This window comes from Papilio xuthus, unplaced genomic scaffold (genome assembly GCF_000836235.2).
Source record: "Papilio xuthus unplaced genomic scaffold, Pxut_1.1 DF827680.1, whole genome shotgun sequence".
NCBI lineage: Eukaryota > Metazoa > Arthropoda > Insecta > Lepidoptera > Papilionidae > Papilio > Papilio xuthus.
Genome location: NW_013530969.1, coordinates 7,147,405 through 7,164,155, shown reverse-complemented (window position 1 = coordinate 7,164,155; position 16,751 = coordinate 7,147,405). Strand labels below are relative to the sequence as shown.

General features: G+C 38.0%; 1 protein-coding gene across 3 annotated transcripts in view; it reads right to left on the bottom strand.

Moving 5' to 3' along the window:
- Eip74EF (Ecdysone-induced protein E74) overlaps positions 1–16,751 on the bottom strand; it is a 141,131-nt gene that overhangs the window by 23,920 nt on the left and 100,460 nt on the right. For all 3 annotated transcript variants that reach the window (XM_013311211.1, XM_013311212.1, XM_013311213.1), the window contains one exon: positions 4,417–4,542. In XM_013311211.1, the coding sequence (XP_013166665.1) occupies positions 4,417–4,542 (126 nt within the window). The remainder of the gene's footprint in view (positions 1–4,416; positions 4,543–16,751) is intronic.

Below are 16,751 nucleotides of genomic sequence, written 5' to 3'. Positions count from 1 at the left end.
GTTTGCGAAGAGGAAAGTGATCGAAATTCATTAATAAGCTAAGCCCTCGTCAAATCAGATACAGTTTGCTATAAAGACCACCGCTTACGTATAGGCCCTTGAGAAAGCTCTCATTGTTCGTCGGGGCCTTTAACATGGTAATTCTGCTTAGAGGGCCTCGTGTAATTTAGACGTGCCGCGGGTCACACCGAGCACATAACGAGTTGCCATTTTTGTGGAGTCGCGTCTTACTCGCCTCAATGTCGACCGCTCAATGTCTCTCAACAAATATTTGCTCGTCTCACAATTTACCAGTGTTGCTATATTATTCTACAATGAATAACGGCAATGTGTCAAAATTATTATGTTTTATGAATACATTTCTTTATGTTCATAATATTGCCCGTTATTTTAGTTTAAGACTTATGTACAATAAATTCGACAACTTATAATACTTAGAGATTTATCTATTTATGTCTATAGATAAAACTAAATAATTAAACTACCAAAATAATACTATAAACTATATACTAAAACTAAACCAAACTAAAAATAAAACTAAATAATATAAAAAATCGACCCCAAATCGCTGCGGTCGCACGGTAGGGTTCCCAAGAGGCTGGCGGCATTTCCCCGTTGGATGGCCAGGCTCAACCTTTGGCCGAAATGCGCGCCAGCCCTTGGATCCCCTGAGGCGTCGATGAGGCGTGCGGAAATCTCCTTAAACAGGCGACGGGCTTCCGCACCCCAAGGCCCCAAGGTCTCCACGGCAAAAGGCGCAAATATATAAGGATCTGCCAACGCCGCATATTTACGCCTTTTATTGATTTCGGCTGTCGCCGCAGCTGCGCCGGCTTTACGAGCGGTCGCTCTCACGTGGGATGGAGCAACAGTGTCCACGCATGTGGCATCCCACACGAGTGACCGCCCGTTTTTCCACGGAATGAGCGTCATACCGTCGGGCCTCTTGCCATCGTCTCGGGCAATGCCATTGGGTTCAAGCACTGCCGGCACGCCGGAAGAGGCAAGGGCTCGACGGATGACGTCATTTAAAGCGGCATGGCGCGGAATGCGTCCTGCACTGTGACGACATGCTAAACCGTGATGACCAAGAGGATCGACGTCTACCCCACAACGACAGCGATGGGGTTCGTTCGTCCGGGCCCCAAGACGTAAGCTCACCGCCAAACTAAAAGTAGTCCTCTCCAGAAGCGTACCTACGCTAAACGATGGAATAGCATAGATTGATAGATTATTATCTAAGAAATGGATATAAAAGTATAATACAGATTTAGTTAATCGTGGGATTGAATGTGTTTGGGATGTACAATGGGTTGCGTTTGGCCACGCGTGACGCCCAGTCACATGTCAGCCGCCGGAAACCTGCACACAACGCGCCACTAGGGCTGACACAAAACACATTTTTATTAAATGCACCTACGCCGTATATTTTTTTTTTGAGGAATAAGACTATACCATTCTTCCGTTACGTAAACCGTGCTGTTTAGACGTTTTTAAAATGCTTTATAAATTTAGAAAGTATTTTCAGAATATTGAGCAACACTTTTATTTATAAAAAAGTTACGTATAAAAGTTTCCGAAGCTATTTAGTTCAATTATGACGAAAAACTTTGTTATTATGAATTCAATTGTTTTGGAAAATGTTTGTAATCTAAGCGCAGTAGACAGCCCTAGTAGCGCGTTACACAGCAGAGATTAGCGCGCATTGTGTCGCGGCTCGGCTGCAGCAAGGTGCAGCGTAACCCATTTTTGCACAAAAACACGAAAGGATTTGGGTGAAAATGTGCGCAACGCAACGTGCACAAACATCTGCCTGCCTATTGTTTGGTTAGGATTGCGTGTTGAGATCAGAGCCGGACTTTGAGGAGCCGACGTGTCACGTCACGTCATCGAGCACGCTAGAACACGGTGCAGCACGTGCAGCGGACACGCGGTCCGCGGCATATTGCACATTGTAATTCCCATCGCGTATTAATTTATGTACATAATTATTCTAACGCAGGCTTGATCTATACTTTATATGATTTATGATAATTTTATAAATTAAATATAAAAATATTAATTTTAGTTATATTTTTAACGTTAGTCTACTTAATGAAGAGATATGACACATTAAAACAATTGTTTTATTAGCCTTTTATAAGGTTTAGTTTAAGGCTTTGCTTTTAGCTGGAGGCTGGATGTAATATTATAGCAATTGTTCGTCACTATTGTTACAATACGCGCAATATTATGTGATATCAAGTAAAAATAAGCACGTCATGTGCAAAGCAAGGGGATTAACCGTCAAAGGCAACAAAATAAATATTATTCGTTCGCAAACATCGGGGTGATTTATGGCTCTATCTATCAAACATTCAAGAAACGGACAAAGGGGTAAATTAGAACCCTTTTTAAATTATTATTAATATTTGTAAAGGACAATACGTTATGCAAGTCACGGTCCACCCCCGCCTGCATGAGGGTCTCTCTTCATTATCAAATTGCACATTTCGCGTCAAAAGCATCGGAACCTTACATCTGGACAGAAAGGGTCTAAAGTGGTTCTGAGTGGAAATTCACTATTATACATTTTAATTCGTTTGCAATATGATACGTTCACGCCATTATCGCAATGCTAGCAAAATAGGGTGGTGGATTAAACATAATTATTTGAGTTTTTGTCGCAAATTAATATATTCATAGAGCAAGAAAATATTGGTTGCCATCTTTTCATTAAGCCATCCTAACTACACATACGCCTACACATTCAATCGCGACTTTATATGTAAACCAATATTATAAATAGATTCAATATCCAATTTAGAAATGTATCAGTTCATTCAGAGAGAGACAAAGGCCTTTATTTTCGCATCATTGCCAAATATTACTTCCGAAGATTTACGCAATAGCTGCTGCGTGTGTGCGTGAGCGTGTACGTATGCGTGGGTGTTGCGGCGCGCGTGTGTGCGTGTGGGGGTGCAGGGGGTGCCGGGCGGGGGATGCCGGGCGGCGGTCGGGGGGCGGCGTGGCGGCGGTCGTGACATTGGGCGCATCAGCTGACGGGTATCGATTGCCGCGAGCTTCCTCTTTGCTCTTTATGAATATTTCATGCGGCGGCCGAAGCCGGGCGGTCTGCTAGTCGCGTCACGCTATGACGGTTAATGACGCGATATAAATAGGATCACTTTCAAAGTAATTCAAAACAATACGTAATTACGTTGGTTAACTTTTCAAACTTCTCTTCAAGTAAGAATTTTATAGTTAAATTTTCCATACTTTTTAAAAAAAAATTGACACTTAAAAGGAGGAAGGTGTCTTGATGCGATAAGAACTTGGATACTCAAAGATCTATGTTGATCTCTGCTTACTCCGTTACGATAATCCAGTGATATTTTATCATACAAATGAAATTTAGTGAGGTAAGGGTTAATTTTATATTCAATTCAATATTTTGGTAAAAGTGCTAACTATTTAGTACCAATTATAGAAACTATAAAGCGTTGTGCAGGGGTGGACCTAGGTCCTGGCGTCGTTAAGATAACAATAGGGCGGCCACCTGACCAGCAGAGCTGTGTCGGGGATCGCCAGTCACGATAAACGCAATTTACTCCTTTATTGCTTTTGGTCTAACTTTCGTCACTAATATTAAATAATATTTTTCGAGCCTTTTATTAAAGTTTAATTTGATAAAAAATATTGTTTAAATTTACTTTTAGTATCAATAGCTTTAGTATTATATATATATAATACTAAAGCTATTGATTTATAATTAAAGCAAACACAAATACCAAAATATATATATATATAAATCAATAGCTTTAGTATTATATATATATATATATATAATTATATATATATAATATATTATATATATATATAATACTAAAGCTATTGATTTATATATATATATTTTGGTATTTGTGTTTGCTTTAATTATAAATTGCGTCCATTAATAAAATGCTTACGCAATATATATAAATATGTTACAAATAAAAAAGCTAAAAAGTTCATAAAACGGTCGTTGATTTCTTAATAAATTGAAACGAATTTTAAATTTTTCATGTGTCAAGTAATACGAATACATTAATTAACATAAAACATTTTTCAGCGATATGTATAAAAGTAAATAACATAAATGTATGACTCGGAGCGGTTTATTGGCAATCTCGTTGTAAGATGTCACTGTTTATCTTAAAAATGCAAATGGCCGCAATTGATGACTTTTGGCGGGATTTTCACAAATTGACCGGATTAAAGGTTTCTGTTTGCGGTAGGTTTTAGAGTTTGTTTTTAAAAATATAAATGTACAAAGAGATTGCATTGCGTTTGGTATTGTTTATGTATTTGACAAAATATCACGACTTTATTTGGTTCTGAAGTACACGAATAGATTTAAATAGTGTTTGTGTGTAGTATATTTGTATGTGTACTGACCGGTGTTGGGCGCGGTGTAGAGGTGGTGGTGCCTGGGCGCGGGTGCGGGCGCCAGCAGGCCGTGCAGCAGCGCGCGACCCAGCGATCCGCGCGCGCCCAACGCCAGCGTCCCTGGCTCGCCGTCCACTGCCACACATAAAATCACACATTAATACAAACATAACACACTGCGTATAACATAATAGTTTTAAAACAAGAAAGATTTATTTATTTAATTTATAAATTTTCAAGTTAAATTAAGTTATATCAAAGATTGTACAGACTACCATTGATAATGAACTTAGTTATTCGACAGTTTAGTTTCGTAGAGTTGCAGACGTCAAATTGTACGATGAGGCTGACTTCAAAGGCATCCGAGCCGAGGGCCACGTTGCTATCTCTTGGATAACTTCAGCTACAGATCCCGCAGGCGCTATGTGGGCACTGAGGTCGTCGACACCGCTTGTCCCACTTGGTAACTATATTGTTACTAAGTGAATTAAATTGGTTTTTAAGTTATTTTAGCTTAAATAAACTTAATAGATAGGTAGGAGAGCCTTTGAAAAGTAAGACCGTGACGAGCGTGTAACAAGGGAATTACCGTAAGATCAATAATGTATAATCTTGATACATCCGAGCCAGACGCTTCCGTGCGCCGACCTTGGGCCGCGCCGCACCTCCACCCCCGCCCCCGGGGGAGCCCACCACCGCCACCTGTTGTCTCCCCCCATACTGCGCATGTTTGACGCAGGAACGGGACGGGAAACGCCCTCCCTCTCGTCTGCGAGGTCGAAATGTCTAGACGAATTGTGAACTCTTTACGGCGTGGCCACATGTGAGGGCCGTCTGCTGGCAGCGCCAGCAGGAGTGCACAGCGCGGGGCTGTGCTTTTGGAGGCGAGGGCGGAGAGCGCAATGCTAGAGCATTGCTGATCTTGAATGATTTTAATTAACTTATGTATGAACGCTGACTTAACATTTGTCATTTCAATTCAAATCGTCACTATTATAAATAAAAAATACGTGGATACAAAACTTTTTACGCATGTAACCAGTTTAAAAGCAAATTGAACACTTCCCGTCAACGACTTTTATCGCGACATTTTCCTATATGGATAGAAAGGCTTGGCTTAGCAAATGGGAGCGGGGAACATAAATTTAAACAAATCACTTTAATAAATGTAAGTGTTTCAGTTTAAGGAACTAATACGAAGTGGATTAGATCCTCGATCGAGCAGCTGCATGCGATCGCTGCTATGATTTGAATTATTCAGGGGAAAGTCGGAAGGGGAGGGGTCCGGGGAGGGGTAGGTGTCGTCGCTCTGGCGCACGCTGCGGCCACGCTTGCAGCATCTCATTGTTTTTATTAGGTGACTGCGAGGTCATCGGACCCGTTTACAAAAGTTTTCTAGCTAATCTGAAATTACAGTATTTTTCAATCTTTCTACTAATTCTTTTGTAGAGATATTCAAGTGGATATTCACATGTGTAATCAATTTCAGTTGACACAGTTACGGGTGGCCGTAGGATGAGTGAGAGTCACTCATTGGGGATTGAACAATATATCTCTATGTAATACAAATTCAACAATGAAATTAAATTGTTTCCAAATTAACGTAAGCTTTTACCTGAAACACGTTTGTGTTGTATAACAACAATCGAAAGTTATTAGATCAGAAACGTAGCACAAAGAAACTTGTGTCCGAGGCTTGTGTTAGTTGTGTTAGTTGACTTTCGTCGCATGTAGCACGTACGGTATGAATGTAGTGGTGAGGGCTAGGACGTCGACTTAGACAATCAATAAGCACTAAATTCGGGTCGACTTCCTTTGAGTCCTCGCCGTAGCTCCCCAGGTAGACAAAGGCCGGCGCTGACGGGACCTTAACGACAACTTTACGTAATAATAAAAACCGTTTTGTTGGGCCTGACACAGAAAATAACATCAATAAATATATCTTTTGATGTATGTACATTATTTACTTTTCTTTGTCCCTGAATTTCACAATATATTTTATATCAAAATGTATGTATGTTAGATTACGTCGGGTAATAAGTTTTATTGAGCTATATTCTGCCGTAATACTACTTTGTATTAAGGTTTAAATTCCTATAAAAGTCATAGTTTTATTGACACATAAAGTTATTAAGGCGATAGGTAATGATATAATTGCTGGTAGCAACCATTTTCAAATAATCAGAACTTGTCGTAATCTGCAGTATTTTAATGAGATAAAAACTTAATCATATGTAACTAACATATCTATTGCATTAAAAGTTCTAACATTTCACTGCAATGTTTCGTGAAGTTTATGACGGAGCGTTCAGTTGATGACGCGATGTTATTTTGCAGACGAGTTTATCGTGCAAAGTGCACACAGCAGCACAGAGGGCGCTAGTGTATTCATAAAGCGAACCTAAACTCCCGTGTACAGCTCAAACTACTTTCACTTTCCTGCTTTTCTGAAATATTAACTAACTTGCATAAGCCACGGTCGGGAGAGGGTGCGGTGGCGGGGGCGGGGGCGGACGAAATGATAGCTCGGGGGTGTTGGGGTCGGTTGCAGGGTGGGGGGTGGGGGTAGGTGAATGCACGCTCACAACTTTTACTACCAATATCCTCGGTGCAGTATTATTTTACCTTCTAGAATAGTGAAATGGCGTGCTGCTTGAAGCGGGGCAACGCTCTATGCTGTTTTTTTTTATTATTTCTCCTTTGTATGACCAAATGTCTGACCCGATGGGGGCCAGATAACAATAACGAAATATGTACTTTATTTTGTTCAACCGATTTGAAATATAATGAAACAAAAAAACTTTTTAGTATTAATTGTAACACAATCTTACTAATATTATAAAAGTGATGGATCAGAGATGGATGTTTCGGACTCGAACATAGGCTACTAATTATGTTTTTTTTTATTCCGCTCGGACGGAGTCGCGAGCGTCCGCTATATTCTGGATATATACGAAACACGACTGTGTTCAATAGGATCGCAGCAGCCCTGGCCTCTACACCGACGGAATGACTGACAGATTATCATAAAGGAAGTATTTTGTTGTTATACAGAAATCCAAATAACTACTTGTCTGTACTGTTTCCTGTTTGCATAATACATATTTATAATATATTTTTGTGAGGTAAATCTTTTTTTTTTTAATGAGAAAATTAACTTGCTTTAACTTTCAACACATCAAAGGATTTTTATCTTTGCTGTGACTTCAGCGATAATGATTTTAGCAATGTTTTATTTTTGTATGAGTCGCGCACAAAGAGATGTCATCGTATTAAAGTGAACTTATTTTTGTATTACAGGATATAATTAAGCTCGGACGCAGGAAGTCGGCTTTTAAGAAGTTGCGATTTAGATCGCATGATACTAAACTTCGCAACACCACTTTATACATGTTAGGGAGACTAGCTGTGGCCCGCGACTCCGTCCGCGCGGATTTGAAAAAAAGACATAATTAGTAGTCTACGTATTATTCCAGACTATGTTCTATATGTATGCGAAATTTTATCGAGATAAGTTCAGTTTTTTTTGCAGATATCTTCAAACAAACATACATCCATCTAAACATTCGCATTTATAATATTAGTAAGATCAAAACATCCATTTACATAGTTTGATATATAATAGTTGTACATAACTAAATTTTCAATATTACATACTAATACATGAATGTTACGTTTGTTTCTATAACACTAAGCAAGATTATTGCGTAGTATATTTTTTTTGGTTTAAAAGTTCGTTAACACTAAATTCGTCAGCTCTGGAACTTGATTTTAGAAGCTGTAGGTATGTCTACAGTAAAAAAGCGTATGAATGTCGGTAGGTCTGTTGCCGGCGAGCGACACATAAGGCACGACTAATGGAGGAAGTGTCGAGCGTCTCTATGCCGATATACATATAATATTATTAATAAAAAGCGCAGATCACGTCTGGCTGCGTCATCGCGATCAGCTAGTTTAGTTTGACGTACAATTATAATAGTAATTTTTATTAATTTCCTCTTAACTGGAATATTCCTCAGTAAACTTCGATTATTGATAAAATACAATCTGTTAGATGTTAGTTGTTTTGATTTAAAACATAATTTTAGTGTTAACACAGATGTACGAACTATAATCTACTGAATATTTCTCTAACTCACTTCACAAAAATGTAATAGAAAGTAATTTTAGCGGAAAAGGTGGATAATATGAAATAGTAGGGCAGTGTGAGTTTCCTGTGCACCGCCGACTGCGTGTGCGCCGCTTGAGGAAAACCGCGGCGTATTTCGTTATCTTATTGTTACAGCCAATAACAAAACAAGATTATTTATAGGACTACATGATTAATCCTATGTTTATCCCATGTTTTCACTCGCCGCACTCATTGTTAATTCATAATATGATATAAGGTAAGCTAAGAAAGTTATGGTTGCACCGTCATTGAACAACTATCTGAACATACCAATCCTAATTTACAAACAATTTCAATACGCAGAGATTATAGGAAGGAGAAACAAGACACAGAGGACAATGTCAGTGAATTCCGATATTGTTTTGCGATCTTCATCGCCCGATAGTGACATAAATTTGGATAAAACGAATTATTGCCGTCGACGACGATGACGTACGCCCCCTCATCTCCGGGCTGGGCGTTTGTCGAAATATGACAATTTGTTCGCCTGATCGCAAGTATTTTATTTTAGGATATCTCGATTTTCACTTTTCTGGCATTTTCTCAATCGCGAAAATAACATCGTCCCAAATGATATAAAAGTGTTTTATCGGTTTTTAAGCGGTGACCGCGCATTCCGTGCGGCGAAGGCAGGAAGATACCGCGCCGCCATTTTCGACGAACCGGTTTGCGCTCGGACAAATTAAAAGGACATCGACCGTCGATTGAATCGATACTCTGCAATGATGGAATTAAGTATTATTTCACATTGATACGTCCTAAGCGTTGGTTTCGGGAAATCGAGCGGAGATTTGTGACGTCAGAACACATCCGGGAAGCGATAGCTATTTCAAAACGCACGACCGCGGAGCGGGATCCCTTCTGCCGAGGAAATCGTTCACGCCAAAGGTTCTGAGTATAATAGTTCATCCAGAGTTCATCATGTTATTGCTGTATTAAAAGACTGTTTATTAGTGATTTGAATACAGACGAATCAATTTGTTTTTGACTTTATATTATAAATAGTTTTATTAGTAATCCATAATTTGAATCAATTTTTATTTATGATGCCACAATAAAGTATATGAAGACATTAATATGTCATTAATGTGAACAGAGTACGTCGATGTGATTGAATTAAGGAGGCGAAATAACAGAATGTGTTTTGCGAACAGAGTGGGACCTTGGTGTCCTCATTAACCGCCCGGTCACGAACAACGCGCGGCGCCTGCGCACCCATACCAAACTATTTGCCAAACAGTTATAGATATTAATTTTAACACCTTTACATGAAAACTAATAGATATACATGGAATAAGTTACTTTTAGAATTTCTAATTTATAAATAAGGTCTGCCATTTTTAATAACAACTTTAAAAGACAACGATTGCTAAAGGTCATACACAACAATATTTAAATAAGAAAAGTCGACAAATGTTTCGTGTCTATAATTTATTAGCCACAGAAAACATCAAAACAAAATGTAACATCTTTTATTATCTGTATAGAGATCTAAATCGACCGCTTCACAGATAAAATAAAATGTGAAATTTACACAAATTAAAATGTTGTTGTGGCAGTGAAGCGCGACCATTGTCAGTTGTAGTCACTGTCTTTTACCCACTGTCCCACTCCCACTACGAACTGACTCACACATCACGCAGAATTACCTCTCACACTTCCGTGATAGTAGTTTTATTATTTACGTCATATTTAACCCGAGAAATTTCTTATACAAACGAGATAAGATACAAGTTTTAATTGGTAAAGAAATGCGAGATCTATATATTAATAACTTGCTAATTTTAAAATTATCAATAATGTTAGACAGCATTAAATAACAGAACATGTAGTTATATATTAAACAAATCTATTTTTGTACTTGTAATAAAAATATCATGTTTGTATCAGCGTATCAAAGATGGCGTCGGAAAAGCGCGGGCACTTTCCCCGCGCGCGGGAAACCAAAGAAAGTCGTCGTCGACCGAGGCGCGGCGGCGGCAGCGGCAGCGGGGTGCGCTTCGAAATGGAAACCTCGGCGATTATATTGATAACATCTATCTTGTAGACTTTAATAACCACTATTTGCATTGCTTCACTCGATTTTCAATATTCTTCAGCATAGATTTATTCGATTTATAATTATACGTAAAAGCATAGTATTTAATTTAAACAATTTCAATATAAAAATAACGCCGTATGGCTGTTATAGTGATATAGATTGACTAAAATTAGATTGCATGTTACATGACTTTATTGTCGTTTATAGTTTGTGTCAAATGTAAATGCTGATCATTCATAATACGAGTAAAGTTTAGGAGAGTCGAGTTTGTTTATGCAAATGTAATGTCATCTCATAACGATGAGGCATTATGTATTGACTCACGTGTCACTCACTAAATTATCTTTATTGTTGAGGACGAGGAAGCTTTTACTATTCCAAGTTATAGGTTAAAATGTTCAATTACAAATACATAAACTTATTAGAATATCTAGTCAAATAGTATTACAGCATGTATCGTATTTTCAAAAGTGTGTATAAAATTATTGTAAAATCCGTGTAGTTCACGCAAAATTAAAACGCGATGCAAATAGGTTGGAGGCGACGGTTGCGGGCTGCGCCTGCGCCGCGCCAGCGCAACAACTGGGTCAGGCGGCTTGAAGGGCAAGATGCGACTCGCGCTCGCGGCGCCCACTCACTTCGCGTTCTCGTGTTGCCGCGAGCTTTGTCCGATACCACGCTTTGATGCAATACCAAATGATGTTATACAATTGTGTACCCTATAGCAATGTCTACAAAGTTTATATTAGCACATCAAGTTCATACGTTTTCTTTTACTATGTCCGGGTTGAGGTTATATTTTGCACGTTGTGTAAACTTTACAAATGGTGTTTATTACTTGTACATCTTGAGAGATTTATTTTATTTTTGTATACAACAAATATTAAATGACGAGGATTAATTATGGCAACATTGTTTCAACTGTCACTGGCACACCCGGAAAACCAAATTTTTTAATGATATCTATGGAATAATCTATGTCGTCATCTTATTGTATTAGTCATGGCCTAAAAGCCGTGGCTCCGTAGCGTGGTTGCAATATATTTGGGAGGTCACCTTGGTGCGGCGCGGCGGCGGCGGCGGTTGCCTACGTGCAGCCTCGACGGCCGCTAACGCAGACCACGGCCGAGCGACTAGTAAACAAGTTGTACATGTTTTTGTCTATCGATAAAGGCTACAAAAACGTCTGCATTACAAACAGGATGTTTATGGTGTACAGTTTTTTAAAGATACTTATAATAAGAAAATGTCGTTGATATTTGAATATTTTAGTTACATGACAAATAAATAGCTATAGTTGCAGACTTGCAAGTAGTGAATCATGCGATCAGATTTCAAAAGGTCTATGGCCAGATATGAACTTTTATAATAGTTGTTTTTTATATCCTACTACATGTTTATTGACTGCAAGAAACTTTGGACAACATTTGACAGATATTCTCATTTAACTAGATCTGTTTAGTCGTAAATTATAGCGTTCTTTATCTAGATTGTTTTGCTTAGTTAATTTAATTGTAAGCAATAGTAAGTATGCTCATTTAATAATAAAATCTATTTGTAAATGTCGCTACAGTAGCTACGATATAATCTATAGAGTGGAACAACCTTATAAACGCAAATTTTACCTTCGGATAGGAATTTGACCCCGGAAACTGAACTCAAAATATTTATTACTTAATTAATTCTATAACGTACATTATGAGGAAGGACGCCGTTATTTGTTGCCATTTAATAATAAAAAGTAAATTATAAAATAAATGACTGGGCATTATGTCTGCATGGTTACAAAATAATCTTTTGTACAGATATATAAAATGTTCTTTACAATTTTATCTTCGTAAAAGATAAGAAGAATGAAGGAAATGGAAAATAACTTTTAGAATAAATTTATTTACTCTACTACTACTACATTAATGTTAATATTTTGCGTAGATAATTTAAATACATAAATCACAAACTGGCTTTTTATTTATGTTTAAAGTAAATATACATTTCTATTATATTATAATAAAAATTAGAATTTACAATCAGGATTCGAATATAGAGTATGCGTTAAGTAAACCTACGTGGGAAATCGTCGCACCTGTAAGTGGTACATTAATACGAATATGATAAGCTATACGTATGATAAGACGCTATCAGGATTACGCACCAGCTCGTAGGAAGCAAGAAATCGGGGCAAGGATGTTCGCTGTACACATATTTGTTTGTTGTCAAATTCCGAGCACGTGTTTTGTGTTGCAACATAACATACTAATTTAATTCTTACGTGGCCTGATTTGTGTGTGGCAATTCTGGAATTCCGATATACTATATATATAAATAGAATTATAATCTCTTGATAATATGAAAAGTTCTAGATTATTTTAGTTTCGTAATGTTTAATGATTATCAAATTTTACTTTTGTATATTGCAAAATTGAATTCTCAGTAATTCTTTATTTACATTAAATAATATAATACTGTGACCTTATTTTGTAAATAAATTATATTACTGGGTTTCCGGTGATCAAACCGGAAAATTGTGAAACGAGTCATCGAAATCGAGTTGCATGCGGTTTAGGGCTGGCTATCATTATTTTGAATTAGTAGTTAAAGTTAAGATTTTAAGTGAAGTTAGCTCATAGAGTTAATAACATTTTAGTTTTCACACTTTATTGATTCTTTTTAACCGAATGAACAGATATAAAAAGCGGTGTTCCCTTGTTCATGCATAAATATTATAGTAGAATTTAAATAACTATCACAAAAAGTCTAATCAATTTGAAGTGATGTACTGAAGTTAAACAAAGAAGAAATTATACTCACTTCATTAAAAAAAATTGTTTTGTTATCAAATAATGAATGACACACATTTTGTTAATGAAGTGTAATACTGGCAACCCTGTTATGTCATGTCACGGAGCAGCACCGCGCAGCGGCCATGTTGGCGCAGCGCGAAAGTGAGATTTGACGTTGGCGAGCGATGCACCGCGCGCCTTGACCCGGTTGCACCGGCCCCAGACCCCCCTACCTACCTGCCCCCCTCCCGCCGCCCAGCACACCACAGCCTAGGCATTAGATTATATAGGCGCGTGCGTTATCTATAATACAACGCCTATGTTACTATTACACCCGAAGCCGTTAGACCTGAGCATACTAGCACTTTGTTAACTTTACATCCTTTTGTTTACTAGTTCTAACATCTTCTCAACTTATTAAACCAAGTCTATTTTCTACGACTCTAGAAGTTTGTTTGTATTATATTTATAAGACGTAAGCCGGAAACGTTAACCAATGTCTTGCTACTTTGTGGGCGGCAGACTTGGAGGTGACATTTGACAACTTACCAAATACGACATTTCCTAAATATCTTTGCATTTAGAAAAGTTTACGGAGAAAGCTTTTGATAGAAGACAAGTCATCTTAATATTATGTTTCACCTACAATATTATTTTATCTTAAATAAATTAGCATCAGTAAGTAAGGACGACCTGCATTAGAAAGATATTCGCGTAAAGTCAGTTGTGAATTTTGTGTGTAAGCGTCAGAGGCTGTGTTTTCCTGTTTGCCGCTGCGGCTTGCGCAACCTCCGCCACACAATGCTCCTCGCTTCTTACATACTTACGAAACTAACAAACTGGTTTGTTGTCAAATACTATCAACATCAATTACGTTTTAACACCTACTCGTTTTTCAGTACCTCCTAAAATATTAAATTATAAAATTTATATAAATAGAATCACAGTTTGCTAATTAAAGGTCGTTTGCGATCAATTCAAAGAAGCTATAAACAATTAGCAGTATTGGGAAGCGGTTGGTACTTAGTTTAAGCGCTTCTAAGAAGAGCAGTTGCTTGCGCAGGCGCTGAGATGATCAACAATAAACCGCGCGCGTCGTAGCGGCCGGGGGAAGTCGCCGGGATGTTTGTGGTGTTTGTTTGTTTGCGCGCGCGCAATGCGCCGGCGTCGTACCGCATCCGGCGCGGCCGCGGAATCTGTCCGTCCGGTTCGCGCTTCGACAGTTTTTTTCTCGCAACGACATTGACACAAATATTTCGTAACATTACGCTCGCCGCGCGTATTTAATGCTACCGATGGCTGCCCGCTATGAATATTAAGTTATCTGTGCACTATAATACTGGTATTTCCCACACCTTTTGGTTTTCATCTCACTTGTAGTTCTCGAAATATGTAGAATTCTAAGAGCTGCAGGTTTTTTGTCGAATGTTTTGTTATCTACATACATGTACGTTATTTAGAACATTACAACATTAATTACCTGAGGTCGCAGCGGAACGTTTATTTACGATGATATATCGCCGGATATTACAGTATCGTCTCGAGATATTTGTACAGGAAATTGACTTGTTAGTCGATTTTCTTTTATTCGAATTATATTTAATATAGCGAGGAATATTCCAGAATGTATTTGTTATAAAGATGTCTATCTGGTATTGCTACAAGCTGACTGTAGCGTTTTAACAAAATTTTTGACTTATAATATTTTATTATACGCACCAATGAGTGATATATAATAACAGACAACTTCATGACATTATGGTGTTTGTTATATTCGCAATTTGTCTTCATCCTGCTCAGACGAGACATAGGAAATAGATCACGTAAATTCCTTGCGCTACATTGTCTCCTAGCCGAAGAACAATGATGTTCGCTGCCACTTGGTATGCATGAATAGACTAGAAAACCTTCATGAGAGACTGACAATCAATGACCAAACATACATCTATATTTTACTAATTATACATTTATACGAGTTAAAAACAGATACCAAAGACCTACTTGAAGAAACAACAGAAGTTGCGAGTGTGGCGAATGATATTAGCACGTATGCTGTTTTTATAAGAGCTGTGTCGAGTGCTGGTGAATTTAGTGAGGTTTTACAACACAGTGGGCGGTGTGTGTGTTGTGCCGTGCACACTGTTGCCCAACATCCGTGTGGCGCAAAATGCTCCGGAGCCTCGCGCCCGCCGGCCACTGATGTTACAAAACCTTGCCTTTACAAATGTCGTACTGTTATCAGCCACAACTATGATAAGTCAATGATCAAACTTTGTAACTTGGTAATCAAATAGAAAGATCGAAGCTACCTCAATATACACATCTTAATAGAATAAACCTATTTCGTTTTCGTAAGGTCCATAGTTAATACTTTGTTTTTAGGTACATAGTTTATCCCCCGGGTCCGGTGTCGGGCCCTGCGTAGGTTCTACAATTTAGGTTATTTGCCTACCGTCTGGCCTAGAACCTTCTGAAAACTTCAACAGACTTTATATTTACATTGGGAAAAACTTTACTAATTGAATATTTAGTTGGACCTAGCTCAGTTGAGGGATAGTTTCAGTTAGTTCCGAACTAACGGCTAACAAAAGGAACTTTTCTACCCTAACTATAGACTGAATTAGATAGAAACCACGATCATGCCCACCTACTTCTACAAAACATAATAATCTCTTAACGTTGAATAATATCATAATTTTAGATTTTTATCATAAAATGAAATATTCAAATTTAAAACAAGAGGACGTATGTATTTAGTAAATAACAAAAATATCAAAGTGCATGTGTTATGCGGTCGCGGAAAATGTTACCGACGGCTCCTGTTATGTAAATTCGAATGAGGAAAATTGACGTGAGGCAAAACAAAACTCACACATACAAAGGTTCAATTATTTTTGTTTATGGCGACTACTTGCGCAATTAGTGCGGTGCTACACGTGAGGTGTTTGAATGTGTGTCTGTGTGTGTAGGTGGCCGGAAGCTCACAGAGTGGTGACATCAGACAGAGCATCAGCTCCCGTCTGGCATGACGCATGCGCCGCCTAGACCGACTCTACCGATAATATTCTTTATTTTATTGACGAATCCATTACTATTCAGCTCGCCAGGATCTAGATTTTATTGTATGCATATTACCTTTAATACGAATTAAATTTGCAAAATGGAAACCAACAATGGTCTGTGTAAACATTGCCAGACATGCTGTTTTTTTTACTGCGAGGTTCGCAAACTTTTAAATGTTTTCTATAGCAACAATGTTTCAACAACAAAATAAAATTCTTACATTTCGCAAATAAAAAAACATCTGCAGAATCAAACAATGGCGGAGGTACCGTTGCGTAATAAGGAACGC